This window comes from Sinohyriopsis cumingii, chromosome 12 (assembly GCF_028554795.1).
Source record: "Sinohyriopsis cumingii isolate HCF-2022 chromosome 12, ASM2855479v2, whole genome shotgun sequence".
Lineage (NCBI taxonomy): Eukaryota > Metazoa > Mollusca > Bivalvia > Unionida > Unionidae > Sinohyriopsis > Sinohyriopsis cumingii.
This window is the reverse complement of record NC_142972.1, coordinates 96722189-96749970: the sequence shown is the minus strand read 5'-3', so window position 1 is coordinate 96749970 and position 27782 is coordinate 96722189. Positions and strand designations below refer to the sequence as shown.

General features: G+C 34.4%; 1 protein-coding gene across 1 annotated transcript in view; it reads right to left on the bottom strand.

Annotated features, from left to right (window-relative positions):
* Positions 1-27782, bottom strand: part of LOC149787040 (uncharacterized) — a 101146-nt gene that overhangs the window by 11486 nt on the left and 61878 nt on the right. The window contains exons 11-13 of the mRNA XM_089976024.1: positions 23902-24023; positions 19614-19813; positions 15734-15855 (exon numbers count right to left, since the gene is read on the bottom strand). Coding sequence (XP_089832150.1) covers positions 15734-15855; positions 19614-19813; positions 23902-24023 — 444 coding nt within the window. The remainder of the gene's footprint in view (positions 1-15733; positions 15856-19613; positions 19814-23901; positions 24024-27782) is intronic.

Genomic DNA, 27782 nt, shown 5'->3' with positions numbered 1-27782 from the left:
TTTGAAGGTAATTTAGATTAACATATGATTTGTATTAATTGTCACACACTGCAAAGGTTTCTTTGGGTCATTTAGATATACTGTCAACACAGGCATGTGTTCAAAGAGATTTAGTTAGATGTGTATTTTGAAACAGAGTGTTCTATATTGGCAAGAGTGTCATCACCTCATTATAAGCATGTGGCTAAACAATGTAAGCTTCTCAACCCTTTCTCAAATCATGAGAGCTTATCTCTTACATAAATAACTTAGTCCAACTTATAAAAGTGATATAAGCTCTATCAGACTTTTAGGTCCCTTATAAGTTACTTTTACTTTGCATAATTAAATATAATAAATATCACTCGATATAAACACAGTACAAGTGAAAGCAATATTATTTTATGCTTCACGTACATTTCATTTACAAGTGATCAACAGGACATTTATAGATGGTGAGTAAATAAACTGTATGATCAGGGACATTTGTCATTGTCTGACAAAATGTGTAATGAAAATACAGCCCAAGTCCAATTTTTACTCAAAAATACAGTCCATGTCCAAAGATAGGCACATTTAATTTTTTGTCAGAACAATAATGACTTCTCACCATATTTATCAGTTACGGTGAAAGTTGTATGAAAAAAAAAGAATTTCAAAATGTTAATTGATATTTGTTTTAAGATTTAACACCCTCCCTAAAAATTTAAATAAGCGTTCCAACGCTTATGGATCTTAAAAGTGTCAAAACGGGAATAAAGCAATGTGTGTGTGTGTGTGTGTGTGTGGCAACATGGGAAAATGAGTGAGCATGTTACCATCTCCAACTGAAATACAACTTCCAGCTTTGATGGATTTTAAGTGTCAAAACTATAATAATGTATGTGTATGGATAGCAAAATGGAGGCACGAATGATCATGCCCCCAACCAACCTCTAACTTTGATGGACCTTAAGAGTCAAAAGTAGATCGAGTGTGGATGGCAAAATGGATATGAGTGAGCATACAAATCTACACGCTGTGGTCACATCTTAAAGCTAAGACTCTTTCTATATCCAGCAATAAATTCTTCTGCACTCAAACAATATCATTCAACATTAAATGTTCTATTTGTATGCTCTAATGAAAAATCATACCAACAATATAACATTGGATGCTGATAACTATTTGACAAATGAGAAGTGTTTGAATGGCACGAATCTTGAGCCTGAAACATTACAAAGCCAAGCATTATCATAACATCACAAGGCTAATCACTAACATAACATTACAAGGCCAAGCATTAGCATAATATTACAAGGCCAAGCATGATCATAACATTACAAGGCCAAGTAGTATCATAACATTAAATGCCAAACATTATCATAACATTACAAGGCGAAGCACTATCATTACATTACAAGGCCAAGTAGTATCATAACACTACAAGGAAAAGCACAAACATAACATTACAAGGCCAAGCATTATCATAACATCATAAGGCTAAAAACTAACAGAACATTGCAAAGCCAAACACTAACATAACATTACAAGGCCAAGCACTAACATAAAATTACAAGGCCAAGCACTAACATAAAATTACAAGGCCAAGCACTATCATGACATTACAAGGCCAAGCATTATCATGACATTACAAGGCCAAGCACTATCATAACTTAGATCTCACCATGCATTTTATCCATTTTCTGCTATTTATTTAATGTTTTATGCAACTATTTAATCATGTTACACCACCTTGTTCCAAGTGGTGTTTATGTTTTGTTTTGATTGCTCTTTGAGCTTTCCAGCATTATGCAGCATTCACAAAAATCTTAGTTCACTCTTGGTGCTTTCCAGCATCATGCATTAAACACAGATATCATAGTTCACACTATGTGCTTTCCACCATCAACTAGTATACATGGATATCCTGGTTCACTATTTGTGCTTTCCAGCATCATACAGTGTACAGATATCCTAGTTCAGTTTATCCTATTTCACTCTCTCTCTGCTTTCCAGCATCATGAAATAGACACATATATCCTGGTTCACTCTGTGCTGTTTTCCAACACATCATGCAGTGTACATAGATATTGTAGTTCACTCTCTGTGCCTTCCAGCATCATGCACTATACACAGATATCATAGTTCACTCTTTGTGCTTGCTAACATCATGCATTATACAGATATCCTAGTTCACTCTTTGTGCCTTCCTGCATCATGCACTATACACAGATATCCTAGTTCACTCTATGTGCTTTCTAGCATCATGTGGTGTATAGATATTATAGTTCACTCTGTGCCTTCCAGCATCATGCACTATACACATATATCCTAGTTCACTCTATGTGCTTTCTAGCATCATGTGGTGTACAGATATCCTGGTTCACACACTGTGCTTTCCAACACCATGCACTATACCCAGATATCCTGGGATTCACTTGCTGATAACACAATAAGGACAGTATTTACTTGTCAGCTATCTGGTCATATCCTGATTAGATATATGACTGATGGAGTGTTCACAAATTCAGCCAATCAGAAACACTATCACCTCATTAATAGACGAAGTGCCAATAACTAACATCGAAGGTCTTGATCGTTTAGGCTTACATATCAAATCTGACCAGAAATGAAACCTCTATTGCATTCACAAGCAAGTATTGCTTAACAGACAGTGCAAGACGGATATCATACAAAAGACCATATGCTGTATGCTCACTTAGTTTTGCTTGTATAAACTAAAATCACAAGGAAAATGGGAACATTCAGTGCTGGAATGATTTAATATAGAAATAAGGAAGGATTTAAAATGTAATGCATGTATTTTGCAAATTCAGTTTATTTTTTTAATCTTATGTCATAAAACTTACAATGAATCGCCACACAAATGTGCCCCGTGAAAAAGACCCTCAAAGAATTACAAGGCAACATTTAATCCAATCAGTAACTTACAAAATATATACACAGGGTCAAGACAGGATAAACCATAATTCAAGCAGGTGTCATTACAAATATTTAAGTTACTAGCATATATGATAAATTTAAGTAATATAAACAAGATGCCCTGCAAATCTGGAACCGCTTCATTACAAAATGCAACTTTTATATTGGGCCTGATATTGTAGGATACTTTCTGTGAATTTTGTTTATATTGTATGGTGCAGTTTTAAGGAGATATATTTAGTGAAAATATCAGCACAGTGGCTATATCTGATGGCAGAGGCATCTTTGTATAAACATGAAAACCCTTAATGACGGAATGACACCAAATTTTGCCAGCTATTTAGGCTTCTGAAGAGAATCTTCTTCATTATTTTTTATTACTTCGTCCACATTTAATGCAAAAACATGTGCAATCTCTTCCTGCCTGAATACTCTGTCTACTTGTTTGGAAGTCTTTTCTAATGCTTTCATGAAGACGTTTTTCAAGGTGTTTATATTAACAACTGCCATAGTTATTAACATGTTGGCATTAATCTGTAGCATAAACACCTATGTGGGCCTGAGGCTCCTCACATGGCAGACATCTACAAATGAGCCAAATACAAGACCAGTTGGCCAATAAATTGGGATAAGAGGACACATTTGGTGTAAATTTCTTTCAATGTTATATTTTGATAGCAGACTCGCAGAATCTTATAAAAATTTAAATATTATTCAAATCAAAATATTTTCTCTAAAATTTGGTCAAGTTTTGTTACTTTTAAAAAACAGATTTCATTAAAAACATCTCCATTTCCTGTAATAGTGACAATATCTGGCATCTTTTAACACGGAAAGCACTCTCTAAAGTGAAGCTTTTGGTAATATTTATTTAAGTTCTGCTATAAAGAAATAATTTAATAATTATATATTTTAAGAATGGCAGCTATGTTTAATGGTGCATAAGCCAATGCCCCATTCTCCACCTTTTTCAGAAGAACGTTCCTTTTAAACTTCCAATACGCCATACTCAAAAGATCCCAAGAAATAAATATAAATGGTTGTTAATGTTTATATTAGATTCAACTAAATACATCCTAAGCTAATGAATAGTGTTTCTTCATTGTGATCTGTTTCACTAATGATAGAAATGGCTAACTAATTTTGATTAGCCTTGTCACACACTTGTAACACAGGTTTGATGATCCTTGACAGAAAATATCAAGAAGACAATGTGAAATCTTCAGTGAAAATACTGTTGTATTTATTTCCAAGTTAGGTTACTAGGAAGAAAAAAATACAGACCCAATCTTCCAATATCACTTCTTTATAAATGGGAATGGTTTTTCAGGCATGAAGAAAATTGAATCGAAGTATGGAAGGCACAAGACAGGAAGTAATAATGATAACAGGTGCCAGCATTATCGATGTATTAATATATACAACTTATGATAATTTTCCGTCATTATATACCTTTAACTGATGATTGTGAGTGAGACTATTGCATTATTTACAACGACTATAACAGTGGACATGGCAAAAAACAATGTTAACTCACAAAGACCAAATTCATATAATGCTCGAAAATGGAATATTTCTTGCAATGAGGAATATAACCCATGCAGTTAATGGTATTTTTTGACAATTTGTTTCTAAATGACTTCACATTCCAAATAGCAGGGACATTTGAACACAATGTTTCCATTTGTGCAATGAACTCTGGTACAGGCTTTGCTATGTCTGGTAACATTGGAATATATGGAAGCTGACTGACATCCACTGTGGAAACTACAATGGTCAAATCCGATCATACAAACTATGTTTTGCAGTTTTTGAAGCTTTAGAAAAAAAATCTTTATAAATGGCAGTTATATTTGATAACAGACTGGCATAACCTGTATAAATATGAAGACCCTTCATTCCAGGATGCTCTGTAGCAAAGTAGGTAAAAAATGGTCTGATGGTTTTTGACAAGTTTGAAAGATCAATTGTTAACATACAGATCAAACACCATGGACAAATGGATGTTGTTAAGCCATACCATAAAGATCATGAGACCTTATGACCAGGTGAACTAAACTCATAAAAGTACTATTTCATTCTTTCTGTCAAGAATGGTTAAAATGTCTGAAGTGTTTTTGAGACATCTTAAATTTTAAAACTCTTTATAAATGCCAGCCACTTCTGATGTCAGATTTGTATCTTTTTGTGAACTAATAAAAAGTCAAATATGCCAAGTTATTTTTAATGTTGACATTCTGTATTTTTTTTTCTAAGAACTTCTGGCTGTTGCATTACATAGCCAATCTTCATTTTGATTGGATATCATAATCAATGGGATGTCATAATCAATGGGATATCATAATCAATGTTATCTGAATGCTCTTGCTCTTCAAGGTCGAGAGTTTGCTATACATTCTGACCAAGTTATTTCTGTATATTTTGAGAAATCAATTTGCTTTACTATCTTCTTGCTGATGTTGTTGTGGGGTTTAACGCCATTTTTCAGCACAAGATAGGCTATACATAGCGGCCAGTATTAATGGTGGAGGAAGAACCCGAGAAAACTCCGGAAAGAACCACCGACCCACGAGAAACTACTGGCAAGCTTTCTCACATACCCACATAGGCCGAACCAAGGACTCAAACCCACACAGACAGAGGTGAGATGGCAGTGATCCGAGGGTATGCAGTAATGGCGGCTATAGGTGGAAGCTAGTAAAGTGGGCTCTGTAGATTTTGGCAGTTATAAGTGGTTATTTTTACAGTGAAATGGTTCATACTTGTTGGGATTATGTGTGTATATTCAAGGAATGCAGGACATACAACATTATTGGTAGATCTTAATCAGTTTTGAAAAAAATATGTTTTTCCATTCAAAATTCAAATATGATGGAATAGAGATGGAAGTTTAGTGGTGCAGTTTTGAGACATTCCCTACCTGATCTGTTTGACTCATTTACTTACTTCAGTGTAGTTTGCCTTCAATTGTAAGAATTGTTTGGTACATGGTGAGTAATAAATGTCAGTGTCACAACTGAGTAGTGAGAAAAAATTAGTCCAAACAAGATTATCTACAAGTATGAGTGGAAAGAAAGATCAAGGCAAGCAACAAATAAAAACCAGATTACAGAGTGGCACCCTAATGGAGACATCTGACACAAGTATGAGTGAATCAACCTTGAGTACAATTCAGCTGGACTTGGATGAAATAAAGCAAAGTCTCAGAGGGAGCATTTCAAAAGCAGATTTTACATCTGCTATTGCTGACTTGGTGAAAAAGGATGACCTAGCAGAAATTGTTACAACTATTGTGAGGAAACTGTTAGAGAATGTGAAGGAAGATCTGAGAAAGGAGATAGTAGCAGAAAGTGAGAGGGTAATAAAGGAGAGGACAGGAGAGTTGATGGACAGGGTGGATTCACTGGAATTTGAAAACCACCAACTGTTAGAAAAATTACAAGAAGTAAAGAAGGAAAATGATAAAATGAGGATTGATATGAAAGATTATGAGAGGAGATCAGAACAAGCAAGTGCAGCTTCAAACCAGTTAGAACAATATTCAAGGAAGCTGAACATAAAAGTTTTAGGGCTGGAGGAGGAGGAAAATGAAAATCTGAGAGAAAGAATTCCGAAGTTGGTGAAGGAAGTTACAAAAATTAATTTAGATAACAGGGACATAGTGGCTGTGCATAGGATTCCAGGTCGACAGGGACAACCAAGGCCAGTGATTGTCAAATTCTGGAGTCTGGATTGTAAACTGCCAATTATCAAGAAGCGGAAGGATTTTCTGCAGTACAAAGGAATTAGACTGGTAGAGGATGTAACCAGGCTGAATACTGAACTTATAAATAAATTATCTAGGCATCAAGAAATTGACAGGGCATGGTACTTTAATGGATCTGTGTATGGTAAAACCAAATCAGGAAAAAGGATAAAATTTGACATCTATGATGAAATTGATGAGAAAATTAGATTATAAGTGTAATAAGCAATTCTGTGAACTTATGAAATTGACCGAATAGGTATGTGAACTTTCGTTTTTCTACTCCTTTTTCTACTCTAGCTTGTTTTAATATTTTGTTTATAAGACACTTCTTTCCCTCACAATTTTATCCATAATTTATATGTCTGATGATTCACTGGTCCACTGGTCCACTGTTATATCTCTCCCTAATAAATTCTCTCACTAGTTTATAAATCATCTTTCACTCTTATACTCTCATATACACATTTACTAAGTTGTTTACTCACTTTTCTCAACATTACTCTTCCATGATAAATCTCTCAGTCTCACATTTTTTGCTCATACATTCAATCACCCACCACTTCCTTGTATGCGCTCTTTCACTCTTTCTTTTTCTTCCCTTTTACCCCTTTTTTTCATTCATTAAGTTGTAATTTATATCCTTTTTAATCTGTGCCGTTTGGTTTACAAAACTATCTCTAGCTCCATAAAGGTCTGTCAGAGGTGCATAAGAGTTATCACAAATGGAGTTGTTTCACTTGTTGTCCATAGTATACTGTATCAATGTCAAATGCAGCCAAAGCTACAGCCTTTACTGTAACACCATGGATGATTTTATTATGGATGTTTGTATTCTGTGTGAGTGTGAGTGTGAAAGCCATGCATATGATAAACTCAAGGTGATAATTACTTCATACATTCCTGTACAAGAATATGTATGTGTAAAATTTCTGCTGTTTTCATGGATAATAAAATAAAAATTATATCTATTAATGTTAGAGGCCTGCAAGGTTCAGTCTTAAAACGAAGGGATATTTTTCACTGGGTAAAACAAAAGAATGTATCTATAATATGCTTGCAAGAAACTCATAGTACAAAGAACGATGAAATATATTGGGCAGCTGAATGGGGATACAAATGTATATTTAGCCACTGCTCTAGTAAGAGTGCTGGGGTTGCAATATTTTTTAGAAATACTTTTGAATTTATAATTCATAGAGAAAGATGTGACAGTCAAGGGAGATTTATTATTTTAGATATTACAATTAATGGCAACAGAATAACCCTCGTGAATTTGTATGGTTATAATGATGATAATCCTAGCTTTTTTAGAAAGTTAAAGGAGGAGACTTTATGTTTTGAGAACTCATCAATTATAATGTGCGGAGACTGGAATACTGTTCAAGACTTAGATTTGGATACTTATAATATTTTACATGACAAACACCAACAGTCTAGGGCAGCGATTCAAGACCTGAAAAACGAATTGGAATTAATTGATCCCTGGCGAAATTCCAACCAAGACTTAAAGATGTATACCTGGAGGCAAAAATCTCCCTTGAAACAAAGTAGACTAGATTACTTTCTTGTATCAGATGACATTCATATGAATACAGCAGATGCATGTATCTTACCAGGGTACAAGACTGATCATTCAGCTATTGTTTTGAGTGTGGCGTTTTCAACGTTTCCAAGGGGAAAAGGATATTGGAAATTTAATAACCAACTGTTGAGGAACATTGAGTATACTGATTTGGTCAAAAAGTGTATAACTGACACTTTAAATGAATATTATGTAGGGGGAAATAAAGATGACTCTCTCCATGTTTCTCTTTCCTGTAACGACCAAATGTTCTTTGAAATTTTGAAAATGAAAATAAGATCTGAAACTATAGGTTATTCTATTAGGAAATCAAAAGAGAAACGGGAAAAATTAAAGAAAATTGAGCAGGAAATAATAGAAATTCAGGGGGGACTGTCGAATAACATAAATGGGGAAATTCTGGAAAATTTAGAGAGAAAAAAAGCAGAATTAGAGGAATCTAGGAAAAAATACATAGAAGGTGTTATATTAAGATCTAAAGCTAGATGGTATGAATTTGGGGAAAAAAGCACAAAGTACTTTTTAAATCTTGAAAAAAGAAACTATGTTAATAAGACCATAAAGGAAATTATTTTAGATGATGGGACAAATATATCTGACCAAATAGATATTTTAGAAGCACAAAAACAGTTTTATATGGAATTGTTCAAAAGTAGAATTGCTCAGCTTGATGATGAGGCTATTCATGAAACTCGAAATAGATTTTTTAATCACAATATTAAACTTAGTCGAGAGGAAAGAGAATCATGCGAGGGTCTGCTTACAATTAATGAATTTGGTATGTCTCTAAAACGGATGGAAAATGGAAAAAGTCCTGGCTCGGATGGATTCACTGTAGAGTTCTATAAATTCTTTTGGAAGTCTCTGGGGGGATTTATATGTAGATCAATAAATTACGGATATACTGTAGGAAAACTTTCAGATTTTCAGACTCAAGGAGTCATCACCTGTCTACCAAAGGAGGAAAAAGACAGAAGATATTTTAAAAACTGGAGACCTATATCACTTTTAAATACTGATTATAAGATTGCTTCGGGAGCAATTGCAGCTAGGATTAAAAAGGTTCTTCCATCAATAATCAGCGATACTCAGAAAGGATATATGAAGGGTAGATTCATTGGAGAAAACACCAGACTATTATATGATATCATGGACCAACTTGAGAATGAAAACAGATATGGTTTATTATTGTTAATAGATTTCGAAAAAGCCTTTGACTCAATTAACTGGATCTTTGTAGAAGAAGCTCTACAATCTTTTAATTTTGGTGATTCCGTTTGTAAGTGGTTTAAACTGTTTTGTAATGACTCTAATAGTTGTGTTATAAATAATGGACATATGTCATCTTTTTTCAGACTTGAAAGAGGATGTCGTCAAGGAGATCCCCTTGCACCTTATTTGTTTATCATTGGAGTTGAGATTTTAGCTATAACTTTAAAGCAAAACGTGGATGTACGGGGAGTAATCTTTGACGCCAGTGAATATAAATTGGGTCAGTATGCCGATGACGCTTTTATTCTTCTTGATGGATCTAGTTTTTCTCTTGAAGCAACTATGAATATCTTGCAAGGTTTTTCTCTATTATCGGGACTTAAATGTAACATAACAAAAACAAAAGCTATTTGGATTGGAAACAGGAAATTTTCTAATGAAAGAATATGTCCCGAAATGGGCCTAATTTGGTCCTCTTCTAACTTTACACTCCTTGGCATAGAATTTTCTCCAGATTTACAACAGATGGTGGAAATCAATTATATGAAGAAACTAACAAAGGCAAAACGAATACTGGCAAGCTGGAGTCAAAGACATCTATCAATAGTTGGTAAAGTAATTGTTGTAAAGACTCTTGTTCTGCCCATATTCATACATCTTTTTTCAGCACTTCCTAACCCATCAGCAAAAGTTGAAGCAGAACTAAATCGCATGTTATTTAAATTTGTATGGGGTGGAAAAGTAGAGAGAATAAAACGTGATATACTAGTTTCCCCAGAAAACGAGGGAGGACTAAATATGATACACATATTTTCATTCATTAGGTATATTAAGATAAGATGGGTTAAAAGATTGCTGGAAAAGGAAAATGGAACGTGGCAGAACTTAGTCAATACAACTATACTCAGAAATAAAAAGGATATTTGGAATTTAGGGAGAAGGAAATTAGAAGAATTTTGTAAGTTCATTAAAAACAGTTTTTGGAGAGATGTAATTTTGGCAGTATCTAAATGGAAAGAAGAACCGCAAAATCCTAACGAGTATCTATCCATGAGTATTTTAAATTTTGTCCCCCCTAAAATGATCTATCAATACAAATCCTGGACAGAAGCTGGTTTTGAAATTCTGAACGATCTAGTAGATGTTCACGGTAATTTAATACCTTTTGAGATAATAAAACAAAAAACTGGAAGCGATGATTTCTTGAAATACTTCTCCTTAATATCCAGAATTCCTAAAGCATGGAAAGATGCCATAAAAAACCACCTAGTACATAATAATTTTGATAAGCAGGAGGATAAAATAACGAACTTGCGAAAACAAGATTCACTCAAGTTTATTTACAAAGATCTTTTACAGGAAGCTAAAAGGCATCACACTGCGAAGCAAGAAACTTGGATGCAAGTATTAAATAAAAATATAAGTAGTGAGGAGTGGTCTGATATATATAGCCGGGCAAAATGCTGTACCAAGGATACCAAGTTGATCTCTTTTAACTTTAAATTAATCCATAGAATAATCGCTACTAATGATTTTCTTAAAAGAATTAACATATTTGATGACAACAAATGTACTTTCTGTAAGAGTGAAACTGAAAGTATTGAGCATCTCTTTTATGACTGCAGTATTACTTCACAGTTTTGGTACCGTTTTATTGAAGTTTTTGCACCTTTTTGCCCAAATATTGTACATCTGTCCAAAAAAGAAACATTTTTAGGAAGTGAACAACTGGACAGTTTGGGTAATTTTCTGCTTATTTTGGCAAAATATTATATTTATACTTGCAGATTCAATATGAAAAATCCTTCTATTTTTGCTTTTAAGCAAATAGTTGCAATGCATAAGAACATTGAAAATTACACTGCCAAGGTAAATAAAAAAGAGGACCAATTTCTTCAAAAATGGACCTCAACAATGAACATTTAACTTGTCTCTGACTTGAGGGTAAACAGGAACAAAATACTGTAATATCACAAAAGCCATGTCACCTAGATTTTGTGCCATATGCATGTGTATATGCGTGTGTGTGTGTGTGTGTTTTTCTTTTTTACTTTCTCTGTAGATTATATTTATTATCCCTAGATTATCTGATAACCAGAAATGTTTGATTGTAAGGTGATCCTGGGATGGTTCCCCGACCCAGTGGTCAACCTATTACGGGGTTAATAAAAAAAAAAAAAAAAAAAAAAAAAAAAAAGAGATGGCAGTGATCCGTAATGGTGTTTACTATCTTGTAATAGTTTTCAAACTGCCAGAAGAAGAATAAGCATTTTTAACACAAAAGATCATAGATATATATGAACACATTTACAACAATGGACTGTGTCCAGCATTGTTAAGAATGATCAGCATCACTGACATAAATTATATGATTCTGCATGCCAGACTGCTTTTTATTGTTGTTGTAGGGTTTAACGCCATTTTTCAGCACAAGATAGGCTATACATGGCGGCCAGTATTAATGGTGGAGGAAGAACCCAGGAAATCCCCGGAAAGAACCACCGACCCTTGAGAAGCTACTGGCAAGCTTTCTCACATACCCACATAGGTCGAACCAAGGACTCAAACCCACGCAGACAGAGGTGAGATGGCAGTGATCCGTAATGGTGTTTACTATCTTGTAATAGTTTTCAAACTGCCAGAAGAAGAATAAGTATTTTTAACATAAAAGATCATAGATATATACAAACACATCTACAACAATGGACTGTGTCCAGCATTGTTAAGAATGATCAGCATCATTGTTATAAATTATAAGATTCTGTATGCCAGACTGCTTTTTGTCAAATTTGGTCTAATTCCACGGAGTGATGTATCAGAAGAATTCACTGAAACCTGAAATCTGATAATGATTTTAGACATTTCAATCATTTAATGTCAGTGTTGTTCTGTCATTTATTTATCACTGGTGAGAGGTTTATTGTACCTGCTGACATTCAGTTTTGTCTCCATCCATGCTATTATTTTTATCATTTGATTGATTGTGACAGTCATCTTTACATATTCTATTAATGACTAAACATCGGTGCCAATAATATTAAACAGCATCAATAACAGAATATCCAGGAACATGTATTTTTCATTATACAGTACAGACTGACTGTAGGGTTAAGGTACACACAACCGATGGGATGAAAATCTATTGATTTATATTGATAATCATGCTTTGGTGAATGTGTAACTGTATAGCAATATTCATATTCAATAATGTATGTAACTTTTCAATTCCATATGCAAAACAATGGTGAAAGCTAACTTTTAGTTCTCGTCATCAGTAGACTGATGTGATCTCTACTGACTGTCAACATTGCTCGACACAAACACTGTGAGAAACTACGGTGGCACGATAAAAATTGCGTTTTATTGTAAACCTACACAAACTGACCAGTACATTAGACAAGAAACTTGGGGTGGCCAGAACATTACATCACAGTGCCAAAGTTGCCATATCTGATCCAACAGATTTAAAACAAAAACTAGACCATGTCAATGCTGCCCTCAAGAGGTCAAAAAATAGGACAAAGTAACAATATTCTAAATGACATTTCCATGGAAAGAAGACCAACTGGAATAATAGTTTCGAAAGGCAATACTGTCCTACCATACGTGAAAGGGACTTCTAAATTCCTGAAGCACATGTTCCAATAACACAAAATTAATGTACGTTTCAGACCATACCAAGCCCTAAGACAGATGTTAGTTTACCATAAGGATAAGTCTGTGTGTGTGATTAGGATTTTTAACATAGCTTTAACAATTTTTCAGTCATATTGCTACAATAACTGCAGTGTGGTAGTTTATAGTAATGTCTAGCACTGGGGCATCATGCTGCAGACATGTAGCATGATGTCCCACCCAGTCACATTATCCTGACACCAGGCCGATCAGTCCTAACACTAACCTCTTAATGCTGAGCATCTAGCGAGGCAGCTGTTAGTACCATTTTTGTAAGTCTTTGGTATGACTCGGCCGGTGTTCGAACCCACAACCTCCTGCTTCCAAGGCGGACGCTCTAACCACTAGGCAACGGAGCGGTCAGGATAAGTCTGATAAGAGAGATATTTGTGGACCTATCTATTATATTAAGTGAAAAATAAGAGGGTGAAAGTCAGTGCCATCACGACTATATTGGGAATACAGAAAGAATAAGCTGGCATGAGGTATCACGACATATCCACAATGTTTGCCCGTGGCCATACTATAAACTGGAACTCTGTATAAATCCTAGATCGAGAATAAGCATGGTTAGAGCTGGGGTTTAAAGAATTGATTTACATCTGTGCACACAAAATGACAATGAACAAGGACAGGAACAATCTGTTAACATCTCTCACCATTCCATCGAGCGATGTTGACAGTCAGTAGAGATCTCATCAGTCTGCTGAAGAAGTCCTTAGTGTAAGGATGAGAACTTCAGGTTAGCTTTCTCTATCTTTTGTTTATGTAATTGAAAAGTTAAATAAACTGTCAAATAATAATGTTCCTTTATTGACTACAAGAATAACAATGCACAGAATATTTCAGAAAGTATTTAACAAAACCCTCTTTTGAATACTATTTAGAAGTTAAAAATTTCATGAAAAGGGACAACTGCTTTAATCTACTCTCTGAATCACTAATTAGATGCTATCAAACTTATGAAGGGGGATAACTACTTAATATACTCTCATAATCAGATAGTGTTATTTCTTTATATATGTTTGCTGACATTACAAAGTCCAAAAGACCACATATACAATATATAAAAATTCCTATTATTAGACACAAACATTCTTCTCAGTAACACGTTGTGTACATCATGGCAAATGCAATAAGACATGAGATTCATATGAGTCAAACACTTTAGTCGATTAAACAAGAAAATAGGTCAAAGTAACAGCTTCTTCATTAAAATGTGTTGCATTTTCCAAGCTATATTAAATATCTACCAATATTATATATATATATATATATATATATATATATATATATATATATATATATATATATTGTAATAAAGTTGGAGTATGCATATTTGGTTATAGCGCCCCAGTTTAAGGAATTCTTAGATTTGTGTGACTAGTTGTGTGATTATTGGAATTCTGCGCAATGGAAATATCCTTAGCCAGAAATAATTAGCCAATTACTAGGAGCAAACGTCACAGAGTGAAGTGTTTGTGAGTTTCCATGATGCCATGGTTCACTAGTAGTGAATTCAGGTCCAAACCTAATGAATGATCCTAGAGTAACATAGTCCATATTAAAATCTAGTGGTGTACATCAGCAGATACTGTTTATGTCGCCATGGTGGCAAATGGGGTGCAGTTATATTGGCAAAATGTTCCTGGAAATCATACATTGACTGGCCTAAGGTGGCGGAGTTAAAATATTTCCCACTTTTAGGGGATACTGTGTGTGTGTGATTTTCCATGTCTAGCATTAAATTTCACATCGGTACAATATTGGTTACGCAGTGTCACATACCATTTGAGTTCATAATATGTAAATATACAAATTTCAAAACAATTTAATCTTTTGCAAACAAAAGTAAACCTGAAGTCATACAAGATGAAACATAAAATGGAACGATATTAGCTGTAATTCTTTATATGAAGTAATAGATTTCATAAAATTGCTGCCAATGTCACCTAAGCAGAACAATAAGATAATGATGGCTTATTTTCAAATTACGTGTATTACACTTATACACATAAATGTATGGTTTGCCCATAGGCAAACTTGCAACACAGGCTAACTGTATCACAGAATATAATCTTTGGATGTAAGGTTGTATGGTGTGGAACAATGACAGATGCACAAAAGCATGGATGTATGGCAGTACAATGACAAGGAATAGCAGATGAATAGAAAAAATGGATTAAAAAAATAAAGATAAAAAAGAAATAGTTCAGACAGATGGATTGCAAATCATATATAGGCCTCTACCACACTAGAAGCAGAACTTTGGAAATGGTGAGCTTTGTAAAGAGATTACGGTAAATGCATCTATTAGTAGTTTTGGAAGATAAAATACAGGGCAGCAGAGGTTCAATAGTTACAAACACCCAGGCTCTGGATATACTGAAATAATATATTTTCATGTAATTTATGCATTTAACATTTGTTTACATGCTAACCACTTTTCAGCCATTTCATATTTTAAAGCTACTATTTAGAATGTTTATTCATACACATGCAATGTTTTCATTTGAATATGTCTTTCCATATTTAAAATTTAAGGTTCTAACAACATGGATATTGTGCAAATAAAACAAAAGAAGAAAACTGGAACATTGATATCAACTGACCTTCTCCCCAATCTCACTAAATGACCTCGGCTTGGCAATAATGTTAAACTGTTCCATTATCCGCAAGATGTGATGTTTGTTGGCATGTAGTTCTGGATGTTTCTCCTTTGTCCAGATGGCATCTGTGTTAAAACAAACAAAACTAATTGTAGATCCATCTGAGAAATAATAATAATAAATAGGGTGTGAGATATTTTTAAGAATACATTGATTTAAAACAGAGACATATAACTCCATGTGTTTTTTTTGTTACTGATCAAAGTTATGGCCTACTACTGAACCCATTCCCCATGACATTTTCCTTATATCATAAGCACATGCTTACGTGATATTGTTAACAACAGGCACCCATGCAAAAGGAGACCCAGATAGGATGGAAGATTTTGACCAAGATCAGTAATGACAAAAACCTCTGTTGTAACACTACTGGTATACATGTATTTAAGACTGTGGTATGACAAATACGATTACAAATCTATCCACTTTTGCACTGATAAACATTTATGCATTTTTACTGCCTGCAAATCCACTATCCCCCATTTTTTGTGTTTGGAGTTGCTGGTGGTTTTCGATATCTGCCAACACATTCTCAAACTAAACCATGTTAAATATTTTATCCTCAATAAACACCGAGCACAACTGTACTCAAACGTCTTTGTGCTGCTGCCAGAAATTCTGAAAAAACCCACATATTTGCAAACAAGCCATGACAATATGATTTTACAGCACTGCCAATCACACCTGTTGGTTACTACTGATACAGTTCCAGCAACAATTCCAGTTGGTGTACCTAAAACATTTGCAGCTCTCCTCTGTCGACATCAGCAACAGTGCAGGTGTTAAACCTGGTCCAATATCTTCAGATCTATATCAACACCATGTCAGGCTGTGTAATAACCATACATATTATAACAGTCATTTTGTATGATATTAAGTGTAGATTCTAAGTAACAATGCCAAATCAACAAGGGCAAGAGCAGCTGGTGAATGATCAAGTGCATGCAATGCTTCATAAAGATCATCACATAATGACTTGTCCAACTGAGCTTGTATCATTGGATTTGTATGAAACAGTCAATGCAACCCATTGCCTAGGGTTAAGTAATCAACAACTTAAAATAGTGGTGCAAGCCTGTAAGAGTCAAAATACAAAAGATGTTGAGGCATTATCATGTACGCAACCAAATGAATTCACGGTCCTGTTGATTCCTGATGAATAATGCCAAATACCAAGTTGCAAATGAATCATTCCTTGAGAACCTTTAGCTCCAAATTCATCCAGCATAAAGACAAATTGGACATGTTCGACTGATGTTTGATGAGTAAATCGAGACTGATTAATGTTGTGGTCTATTGAAAATAATACAGCATAAACAAGACATCTATCTGAGGTTAGTTGTTCCAGGTAATAGAAAAGCTCCTCTCAAAATGCTGCCAATCGCTTTTCTGAGGGCCAGCCCAGATGTTAAAATGACAACTCTTAACGTAACTATTTATGCAAAAGTAGGAGCCCCAGCTGCTAACAATGCCTAAATCACTGTGAAGAATGGAAATATTTTACTGATTGTTTCCAGTTTAGTCACCTCTAATTTCGATAGAATTATTGTCACCAAGGTGCTCTTTTGTCTGGCCACACGAAGATGATTGTGTTTGTCTACCACACGGAGATATTTCCAGTTAATGTGGCCCACACTAGTTCTGTGTTAAGATTTTGATTTTATAATTTACTCTGGGCTAAGGCAAACCTTAATTTTGTGATAAGACATTATTTTTTGAAAATGTGGCAAGTAAAAATCCAAGTTTGATAAAATTATATGAATTTTCCACAGGCGCATCATGGATTTTATTCAGTCACTTGAGCCCTCCAACAATGGAAACTCATTGGGAAGGAATACAGCAATACATCTTCAAAAAAAAATGAGTCAAAACTCTGACCTACAACAGTAGTCAACTCAGCCGCTATTATAACCTGAATACACACCTTTCAGACTGGAATGTGAATAGTCACAAATGTATCCTCAAATGCACAAACACTGGCAAACATTTACCTGATTATTACTGGCTGTAAATTTACTATGCCCACTTCTGTACCTGCGCTCAGAGCTGATTGTGTTTTCCATTTCTGTCAACAGCCTTAATCTCCATCATGTTAATTATTTTATTGGCAATAAACATCAACCACAGTTTGCTAATTGTAATGAAACTTCTTTGTACTGTTGTAAGACCTAAATAGACAGGTTTTTATGAAAGCATCCATAATGAGATGCCTTTACCACTGCCGTCAGTCACACTGGCTATTACTGATGTTGTTCCTGCATTGGTTTACTCTTATTAGTTGACACAGTGATGATTTATACTACAATCAAAACAACAGTGGCTGCTGCAACTCTGCAAATATCTTCTGGGACCACACACATGCATTTGTATTTCCTGAGTAGTGTGGTTCTCTTTGAGATTTCATCTTGGATTTGTTGGTCAGTTTCAGTTATTTTCCCACATTGGTAATATTGAGAGTCCATTATAATTTTTATAATAATAATGTAATCAAATAGTATTAATGTTTGACAAGCCAAACCTGATCAGGTGCAACACACACACACACACACTCTTCCAACCAAATGCTCATTATTACTGGTACGATCATAGATAATATATATTTGGGAAATATTTACATTTCTGACAAATGTGCCTTCTTGTGGTGTGGCATTAGAATCATGTAAAACTATACTAATTACAACATTGAATAATGTCTGAAATTATCATTCTTGTCTTTGCCCAAGAACTGTAATACAGACAAGTGCATCTTTGTTAATGCTGCTAAATGCAATCATGGGTTCAGAGATGAATTCCACTTCTTCTTTGCAGAAATGATCTCCAAGTGTTGTTATGCAAGATGATGCAGTCAGTCAACATGTTAATGCAATAACATTTATGAAATAATTAATCTAATCTCCAGAGATGGTTAAGTGAACTCCATATAGTGTATTCCTTAATTTCATTCAGTAAGTAATGACACTTATATTGCATACATGTCAAAGATGTTTAAAATTTCTTAACACATTCACTGGTATGTAATATATATGCTAGTAAAACAGAATATTTATTTACTAATATTTGTATCAGACCTCAACCACGATGAAATGAATAAATATGATATAGGCTCATGCACATTTAAGATATTTAGCTTTATCAATAATATGCATAGGATTTGAAATACCTCAGAGACTACTGTCTGCACTTCTAGGGCTGTATCATGAAGGAAAACGTTTATGTTGCCAACTCACTCTTTAAAATTTGTTGGCAGATTCGGTATGCTCTAGTAACCATTTCCTCGTTAAACCTGCAGTGATATATTTCTTACTTGACAAGCTCCTTACCCTAGTCACTGTTGAAAATTACCTATTTGTGATGTGGTCTTTAAATCAATTTTATTCAGTGATATATTGCTTACGTGACAAACTCCTTACCCAAGTCATCTGTTGAAAATTACCTATTTGTGATGTGGTCTTTAAATCTATTTTATTCAGTGATATATTTCTTATGTGACAAGCTCCTTACCCTAGTCATCTGTTGAAAATTACCTATTTGTGATGTGGTCTTTAAATCTATTTTAATTTAAGTATTCTGAAATGAGGCCAGGGAGACATTAAGTGATACCGCTCGAACCAAACTATCACATCGTTAATTTTGTATACCTTTTAGTATGGCTGACTTGCACATACAAGTTAAATGAATATATGTGAAATATAATTTGTAACACTGAGAATGAACAAATAAATGAAACATAATGACATATCCCTCTCACAGTTTCATTGGTGAGGAGATAACAATGAGACACATAGTTTTAAAAGAGACCACAAACAGTAACAAATGGACAAACCAACAAGCTCTGGGGTAAGAATTCCTTTGTCCTTGAAGTCAGACCATTTCTGTGTGATGGCAATGTCAGCTGGGCTGTTTGACTGAGGGCTATTTTCAGCATGGCTTTCTGGTAGGTTAGGATGAGCATTGATGAGGAGTTTCAGGGCATCAATCAACCACTTTGGATCCAACACAATGTTGTCTCTCAATACTTCAATGCTGAAAAATAGTATTTCATATGATGTGGAATTAAGTAATGATTCTTCTCTATATACAAGTTATAATTCACTTGATTAGGAATTAAGTAATGACTATTCTGTTAGTTAAAAACAGCAGTATTTCACAGGATTTGGAATTAAGGAATGACCCTTTTCTATATTGTATACAACAAATTAGCAGCATGTCATATGATTTGGAATTAAGGAACGACTCTTTCTTATTGTATACAACAAATTTGCAGCATGTCATATGATTTGGAATTAAGGAATGACTCTTTTCTATTGTATACAACAAATTAGCAGCATGTCATATGATATCTTTTCTATTGTATACAACAAATTATTACCATGTCATATGATATGGAATTAAGAAATGACTCTTTCATGTGATATAACCTAACTTTCATGCTTAAGTCACCACTAAGTCAAATGAGCTGATCTTTGTTTTACCCTTCTGTTTCTGACTTCAATTTTCCAAAAAGAAAATAACAATTAATACTTATACCTACCTACCTACCGACCAATCTTCCTTCCTACCTGCCCACCTACCTACCTACCTACATACATTATGTTCACTGTGGATCAATTAAATGCATTTATTTAAGTTCTCTTTCTGATACATAAATCAGAATAAATTATTCAAAACTTTACATGCTTTAACAACATTATGATCTGAGTAAATACAAATTTCAATTCATGGCCTCTCTTATTACTCTGTATCATCATTTATTAAACTAAATGCCATTCAAAAGCATATTTTCTGTCATATGCAGATAACATTTGCATTCCTAGAATTTAATATTCTTCTATATGTTCATAACTAACTGCATCTTTTGTGAAGACATTTGATACTTGACCTTCTGAACCACCATTTGCCATCAACGTCAATTATTATAGGTTTCTTCCTTATGCCAAGTCAAAGTCAGTCTGAAAGTCTGGTAACTAACATGGAGAACTAAAGTTTCTGTGCAGAACCAATATCTTCTGCATTCACAGTGACACTTATTTTGTGTGACATATGTCCAGCTGTGAATGGAAATTCACAAATGTAATGAAACAGTGCAGGAAGAATGGAAAGATTGGAACACAATGCTGCTACATTGTCTATTATTGTCGTCATCATTAATGTATATATATATATATATATATATATATATATATATGATTACTTTCGCTGCATAAAAGAGACAATGTATGCAACCAGGTGACTTGATTTATTAACTTTAAAGAATATACACCTACATTATATTCCAGAGCTCTTCCTGCCCCTGGTGATAATTTAAACACTTTGACACTATTCATAGTCACGCCCTTAAAGTGTATATATCTACGTTATATTTTGATCTATTCCTGTCCCTGGAGAGAAGTTCTCAACTCATACACTTCGACAATGTTATTAGCCACACCCATAACATATATGTACCCACATCATATTTTGTATTCCGGTTCGTGGTGATTAGGGCCTGAGTTGTAGACTTGTCTTAATCAAACTTTTAAAACTAAACAACTACATTATATTACAAGCAGAGCTAATCTTTGCAGTTACCATGGATCCATGATCCATCCAGTTCCCCACCCTTGGGCCCAGTTCAGACACTTATAATTGAGTAACTGTGGAAACCACTGCGATCCCTTCAAAGGGAGCAGCAGTAGATCAGTGGGTAAGACAAGGGACTTCTGCTTGTAACATTGTTATTGTAAGTCCCAAACTTTCATCGGCCTTAATCAGGTAGCCGATGTTCCTGGATCATGTGTGATTAATAACCATCTTAGGTATGAGTGAAACAACATAGTCAGGGCACAAATTTAAGAAAATCCTTTAAACATTGTTAATTTTGTACTTATTTGAATATGTATAGCTTCTATTTATTCTAATAAGAATTAAAGATTGATACAGAATGAACAAGTATGGTTAGGTTTAACTTAATTTGTTGTTACATTTTCATACACTTGTTATGTGATGCATTATTTTTCAGCTTGATTACTAGGGATTGTTCAATTCCCTTAGAAGTTTTATTTTGCTAATTTATATCTTTTTCATTGCAATTTATGACTCATATATGAGAACACTATATTTTTCTTTTTTATGCAAGAGGGATAATTTAGCAAAAATTCTGCAATTCATAACAGACCTCATCAAAAAATACTTATCTGCTTTTAAAAGAAAAATAGGTAATTAATGTATGTTTTTTATCAAGTATGGTCAAATTAAATTCAATGACATTCAGCAAGAAATTGTTACAAGATTGTCTATTTATTATAATGATGTATTTCATAAATAGAAGGTATCCATGCCAGGATGCTTTTTGTCAGATATTGTCCATTTCTGCACAGGAGTTTTTCAGCAGTTGTTGAAAGGTATCAGTGTTTCTTTCTTTGCATCAGTGAACATGTTTTCACTCAACGGTTGGAGCACTGTATTCATTATTTTGGGAGAAGATGTCATTTGTTTTTGGTATTTTTGGTTGCTTTTTTCATTCCTAAGGTGTTTTCATTCAAGGTTGGTTCTGATCAGCAGATTAAAAAAAAAATCATTTAATTTTTTTGTTGGGGTTTATAGTAGCAATTACCATATATGATGATATGTGTGCAAAGCTTGACTAAAATGACTTCAACAGTTTGAAGACTTATACTCTGAAAACACCTCCACCTGCCAGTTAATCATACAGATATAATATAAAGTGTGCAGCCCTCATTAGAATGGGATATAAAGTGTGCAGCCCTCATTAGGATGGGACATAAAATGTGTAAACCTCATTAGGATGGGACATAAAATGTGGAACCCTCATTAGATTGGGATACAAAGTGTGCAGCCCTCATTAGAATGGGATATAAAGTATACAACCCTCTTTGTACAAACCTGATTTGAATGGGATGCAATGTGAGTGACCCTCATTAGAATGGTATCTAAAGTCTGCAACCTTCATAATGATGCTGCTTTTGTTTGAAATTTCAGGTTGATTAAGTGAAATTTAAAGTCCTGATCTTGAGAACTTAACTGGTGTTGATAGGTTGAGCTTTGGGAGTCTATGATAATTATAAAGCTTTAACCAGTATTGATGGGTTGAGCTTTGGCAGTCTATGATAATTATAAAGCTTTCATTTGAATGTATTTGCTTAAAGGGGATCAACTCTAATTCTATTTATATATAAAGTTGTGAGTACTGCATAGTAGCTTGATCTGTGTTCAAGGTCTCAATTATTGATCACAGGTATTGACATTAACTTATTCAAGCATCATAACCATACATATCAAAGTCCATCAAATTAATGTTTGTGAAGGACAAGGAGATCTGAATGCTCATGTATACAATATGTTGCAAGCATGCCACCCATCCTCACCCCAACTGTTAACCACACTCTAAAACCCGCTAACCTGTGCTTACCTATGCTGCAGCATATGCTTATGTACCCTTCATATATTAGCTACTGATGGAGTGTTGGAGCTTGGTAACTTTGATTTTACTGTATCTAGGACAACAGTAGTTTCTGATGCCCTAATTTTCATCCTAAAGCAAATCATCTCGTTTTTTAGTCAAGTTTTCATTGCAAACTACTAAATTTTAGTAAGACTTGCTTATTGTTTCTTCTGATATTTTGAAGTCTAAATATTTTGGAAGAGCTAGCTTATCTCACTGATTCCAATCCTCTTTCTCTCAGTATGGATAAAAAAAGATTACTATCTACTCATATGCCAAAGTTTTTCTTCATTTTAATGGCAGTTTTTATTGGCTGCATCATGTTGAAGAAATTAAAGCTAAATATTTTTCCCATGGGTACACTGAGGCAGATTAATTAAGCTGACGTGGTTAGGTTTTCAACCCATGCATCCAGAACTCTGAGTCCAAAGCTTTATGTGCACTGATGAAGGGAACTAGAATAAATACTTGTGAAAATATTTTGTTCTTGTTTACAGCTTTGGCAAGTGTTTAGGTTTCATAAATGTGCTCCACAATTTTAATAAAGTGCGAAGAAAATACCTGTATCAGTGACTTTGCATCCTGTTTGGAAATGATGGCTTAAACTACTAATAAGAAAATTTACTGCAAACATACCATTATTATACCGATACCTGACTTATAATCTTACTTGAAGTAGATGATTGTTCCTGTTTCATGTAGATATTTAAGAAACAGATCCAATTCTTCACTTTCTTTTATTTGGACAGCACCTCCCTTGTTTAACTCTTCCACATTGCTGTGAGAAATCACCTGCAATTGCAAGTTGACAACGCACTTGTTTAGTATGCATAATTTATGAATAAAATATTCAACTGCTTTACAAATGTCATTTTGTGACAATGTTATTACATTATATAACCACCAATTAACAAGATAATGGATGATAATTGACCTTGTCAATATTTACATTGATATATGCATTCTAATTTGATCTTGCCAATATTCAGTTAGATACGGGTATTTTAATTTGACCTTACCAATACTCAGATATATGTCGGTATCTTCATTGAACATTGCCTATTTGTTACTTAGCTTACAGTTTAGCTGGATCACATCAGTAATGAGTTCTGCACTCATCAGCAAATGAATGTGTATGCAGGAGGTTACATTAATGACCTTGCCAGTATCCAAGTGAACTTATTACATGGCATGATCACATAAGTGAGGTGTTGTACTTCCTGCATCCATCAGCCACTGCATGTGTATACCACAGGGTACACTGATGATGCTGACAGTATTCGAGGAATTTACAACCAGGCTTAATCAGCTCAGTTGTCCATTCTGTATCCATCAACAGCTGGACATATATGTCACAAGCTACACAGATTAGTAAACCAACATTCGTCAACAAATGGATGCATATACCAGATCCAACACATATGACTTTGCCAATATCCAAACAAACTTATAGTTTGGGTTGATCATCTCAGTTATATGTAATGTATACTGCATGGATCCTACAGTCTACATTGTCCGACATCAACAGCAGCATGTGTGTGTTAGATAATATAGCATCAGACATCCATCAGAAACCGCATGTGTATGCTACAAGGTACAGTTTCAGACATCAAAATATCCATCAACAAAAGCATGTGTATGCTGCAGGCTACAATGTCATACATCCATCAACAACAACACATGAATGCTACATGTTACAGTGTCAGACATCAAACATCCATCAACAAAAGCATGTGTATGCTACAGGCTACAATGCCATTCATCCATCAATAACAGCACATGTATGCTACATGTTACAGTGTCAGGCATCATACATCCATCAACAAAAGCATGTGTATGCTACAGGCTACAATGCCATACATCCATCAATAACAGCACGTGTATGCTACATGTTACAGTGTCAGGCATCAAACATCCATCAACAAAATAATGTGTATGCTACAGGCTACAATCGGTACCTCCATCAATAACATCACATGTATGCTACAGGCTACAATGCCAGATATCAGAAATACATAAATAACATAAATAACAGCATGTGTATGCTACAGACAAGAGTGTCAGACATCAGACATCCAACAACAACTGTATCATACAATCTACAGCGTCAGACATAATTATTTCATCAAGAAGAGCTTGTGTACACCTACAGGCTACAGTGTCAAACATCAGGCAGGCATCAACAGCAAAACATAATATAAAATACCAAGAAGAAGAAATTTGTTTTGTTCTAGATACAGCTGACAGAAGCAAAGTGATAAATGGCCTAATGAAGATTTTGCTCAATTATCATTACTTTCACGCCCCTTATCAGCAAACTACACATTATATGCCCAACTAATTTGTGAAAGATAATCATAATGATGATGATAAATCATGGGATTGTGACTGATATACACGATGCTCTGTGCAACATTTGTTACAAACTGTAATAGCATCTGCAATTCTAGTTTAAAGCATCCAACTTTTCATAGGTCATTTAATTCTTAATCGTAAAATATGAAGTTTGGAAGCAGAAAGCACATTATTTTGAATCATCTCATTTCTTTCTTTCAAAAGCTATAAATACAAAATAAATTTTTATTAATTTGGAACTAATGGCAGTGAATATGTGAAATGTCATACATTAATGCATTTACATGGAAGAACATGTTGCTTTAATTAGAAAAAAGGTGCAACTAACTGAGCTCAAGATCAGGTTTACTCACTGGAGAACTTGGGATGAGATATATAGTGATCATATTAACTGGAGTACATAGAGGTGGTGCTCCATTCACAAATATCTTTCAGCTGATGCCACTAAAACACTTGTGTGTTTATTAGTACTTTCAAGACTGGACTATTGTAACTCAATTATGTCTGGTTCATCTCAAGATCTACTCCAGAAACTTAAAAACGTTCAAAAAACAGCTGCTCGGATTATACTTAGAGTACCACGATCAGAGAACAACTCCCCACTGCTCTGTACCCTACACTAGCTATCCATTCGATCCAGAATCAAACACAAAATTTGTTCTCCATGCTACATTTCACTGATGGACTCCAGTCCAACATACCTATCCGACCTCACCCATGTGTACACACTAGCAAGATACTTTCGCTCCTCTTCTGACAATTATATACTCATTATTCCCACTATGAAAACAAAGTCATATGGACAACATTCTTTTGCATACCGGGGCCCAGCAATGTGGGATGAATTGCCCACTGAACTTAGACACAAAGACACATTGATCCCATTCGAGAGTGCTCTTAAAACTCACTTATTTCGACTGCAATAACAAACTTAAAGACCTAATAATGCTTCCTACCTTAAATACTTTCAGCATGTTTTTTGTTTTATAATTTCATGGTGTTTGTCTTTGCAATCATATCATTATATATTTTTTATGTTATAGGTGCTGTCAAATGTTGTAAAGCGCTTAGAGCTTCTAAAGATTAGGCGCTATACAAAGTCCTCATTATTCTTATATATTGCTATATATTTTTCATATATATATATGTGTGTGTGTGTGTGTAAAAGTGAATCTGTCAATGTCGTGGATAATGCATAGAAAATATAGTTAATGAAACAGAAGGTCAGAAAAATATCCATGATTTATTCCTTCAAGCGCTTTCGCATCATCATTATGGATGATATTCAGGTGAAATATATATATATATATATATATATATATATATATACAGTAAAACCTGTCATGAGCGACCTCTGCTATGAGCGACCACCTGTCATTTCCAACCACAATCGTAATGCACGGATCAATTTTACTAAATAAACGCTCTGTTATGAACGACCACCTGCTGAACGCGACCAGTGACTGTGACTTCTTGGCAAAATATGCATTTTGACACTGCTATGAACGACCGCATCACCAAACAAACAAAACAGATTGACACCAATGACCTTAACTTAATCCTTTGTAAATACTAGAGCTCGGGATAAATATAGTATGCAAACAAAGTGCACATTAAATAACACGATAGTTGAACCACCATATATCGAGATAAACACCTCTAACCACCATTTAGTCCTTTGTAACAAAGACTGCATAAATAGTAAAGATTGCTCTAATAAAGTATTTAAAAAGAATTTGTCTTGCTACAGTACCAGTTTTGTGAAATTTACAACTCCAGTGTAAACTGCAGTAAACCACGCTAAAGTACATGTCACTAACTGCCATTGTAGTGCCGAAGTCATGAGAATAGCCAGTAAGAGTAACATCAAAGGGAGTAATGATGGATATATGCAGTCAATTTAGAGGTTTGTATTTTTTCTTTATCTTTATGAAAACTCGCAAAACGCCGGTAGTCCTTATGTCCCAGTGAGAAATCATTTGAAAGGGCTTCAGTGTAGGTTTGAGTACATCGTTTGTCTTTCCAGTTAACCCATAAAGCCTGGAGGGTGAATGAGCTCATTGTTTTTAATACTAGTAAGTGAGAATCATTTCTGGATTTTTTAAAATTATTTTTTATTTCTTTTGTTAGTGTTTCACCAAGCCATAATCTGTTTACCTGGGTGCAGATGGTTGCAACCTTTGTTTATCGAACTAT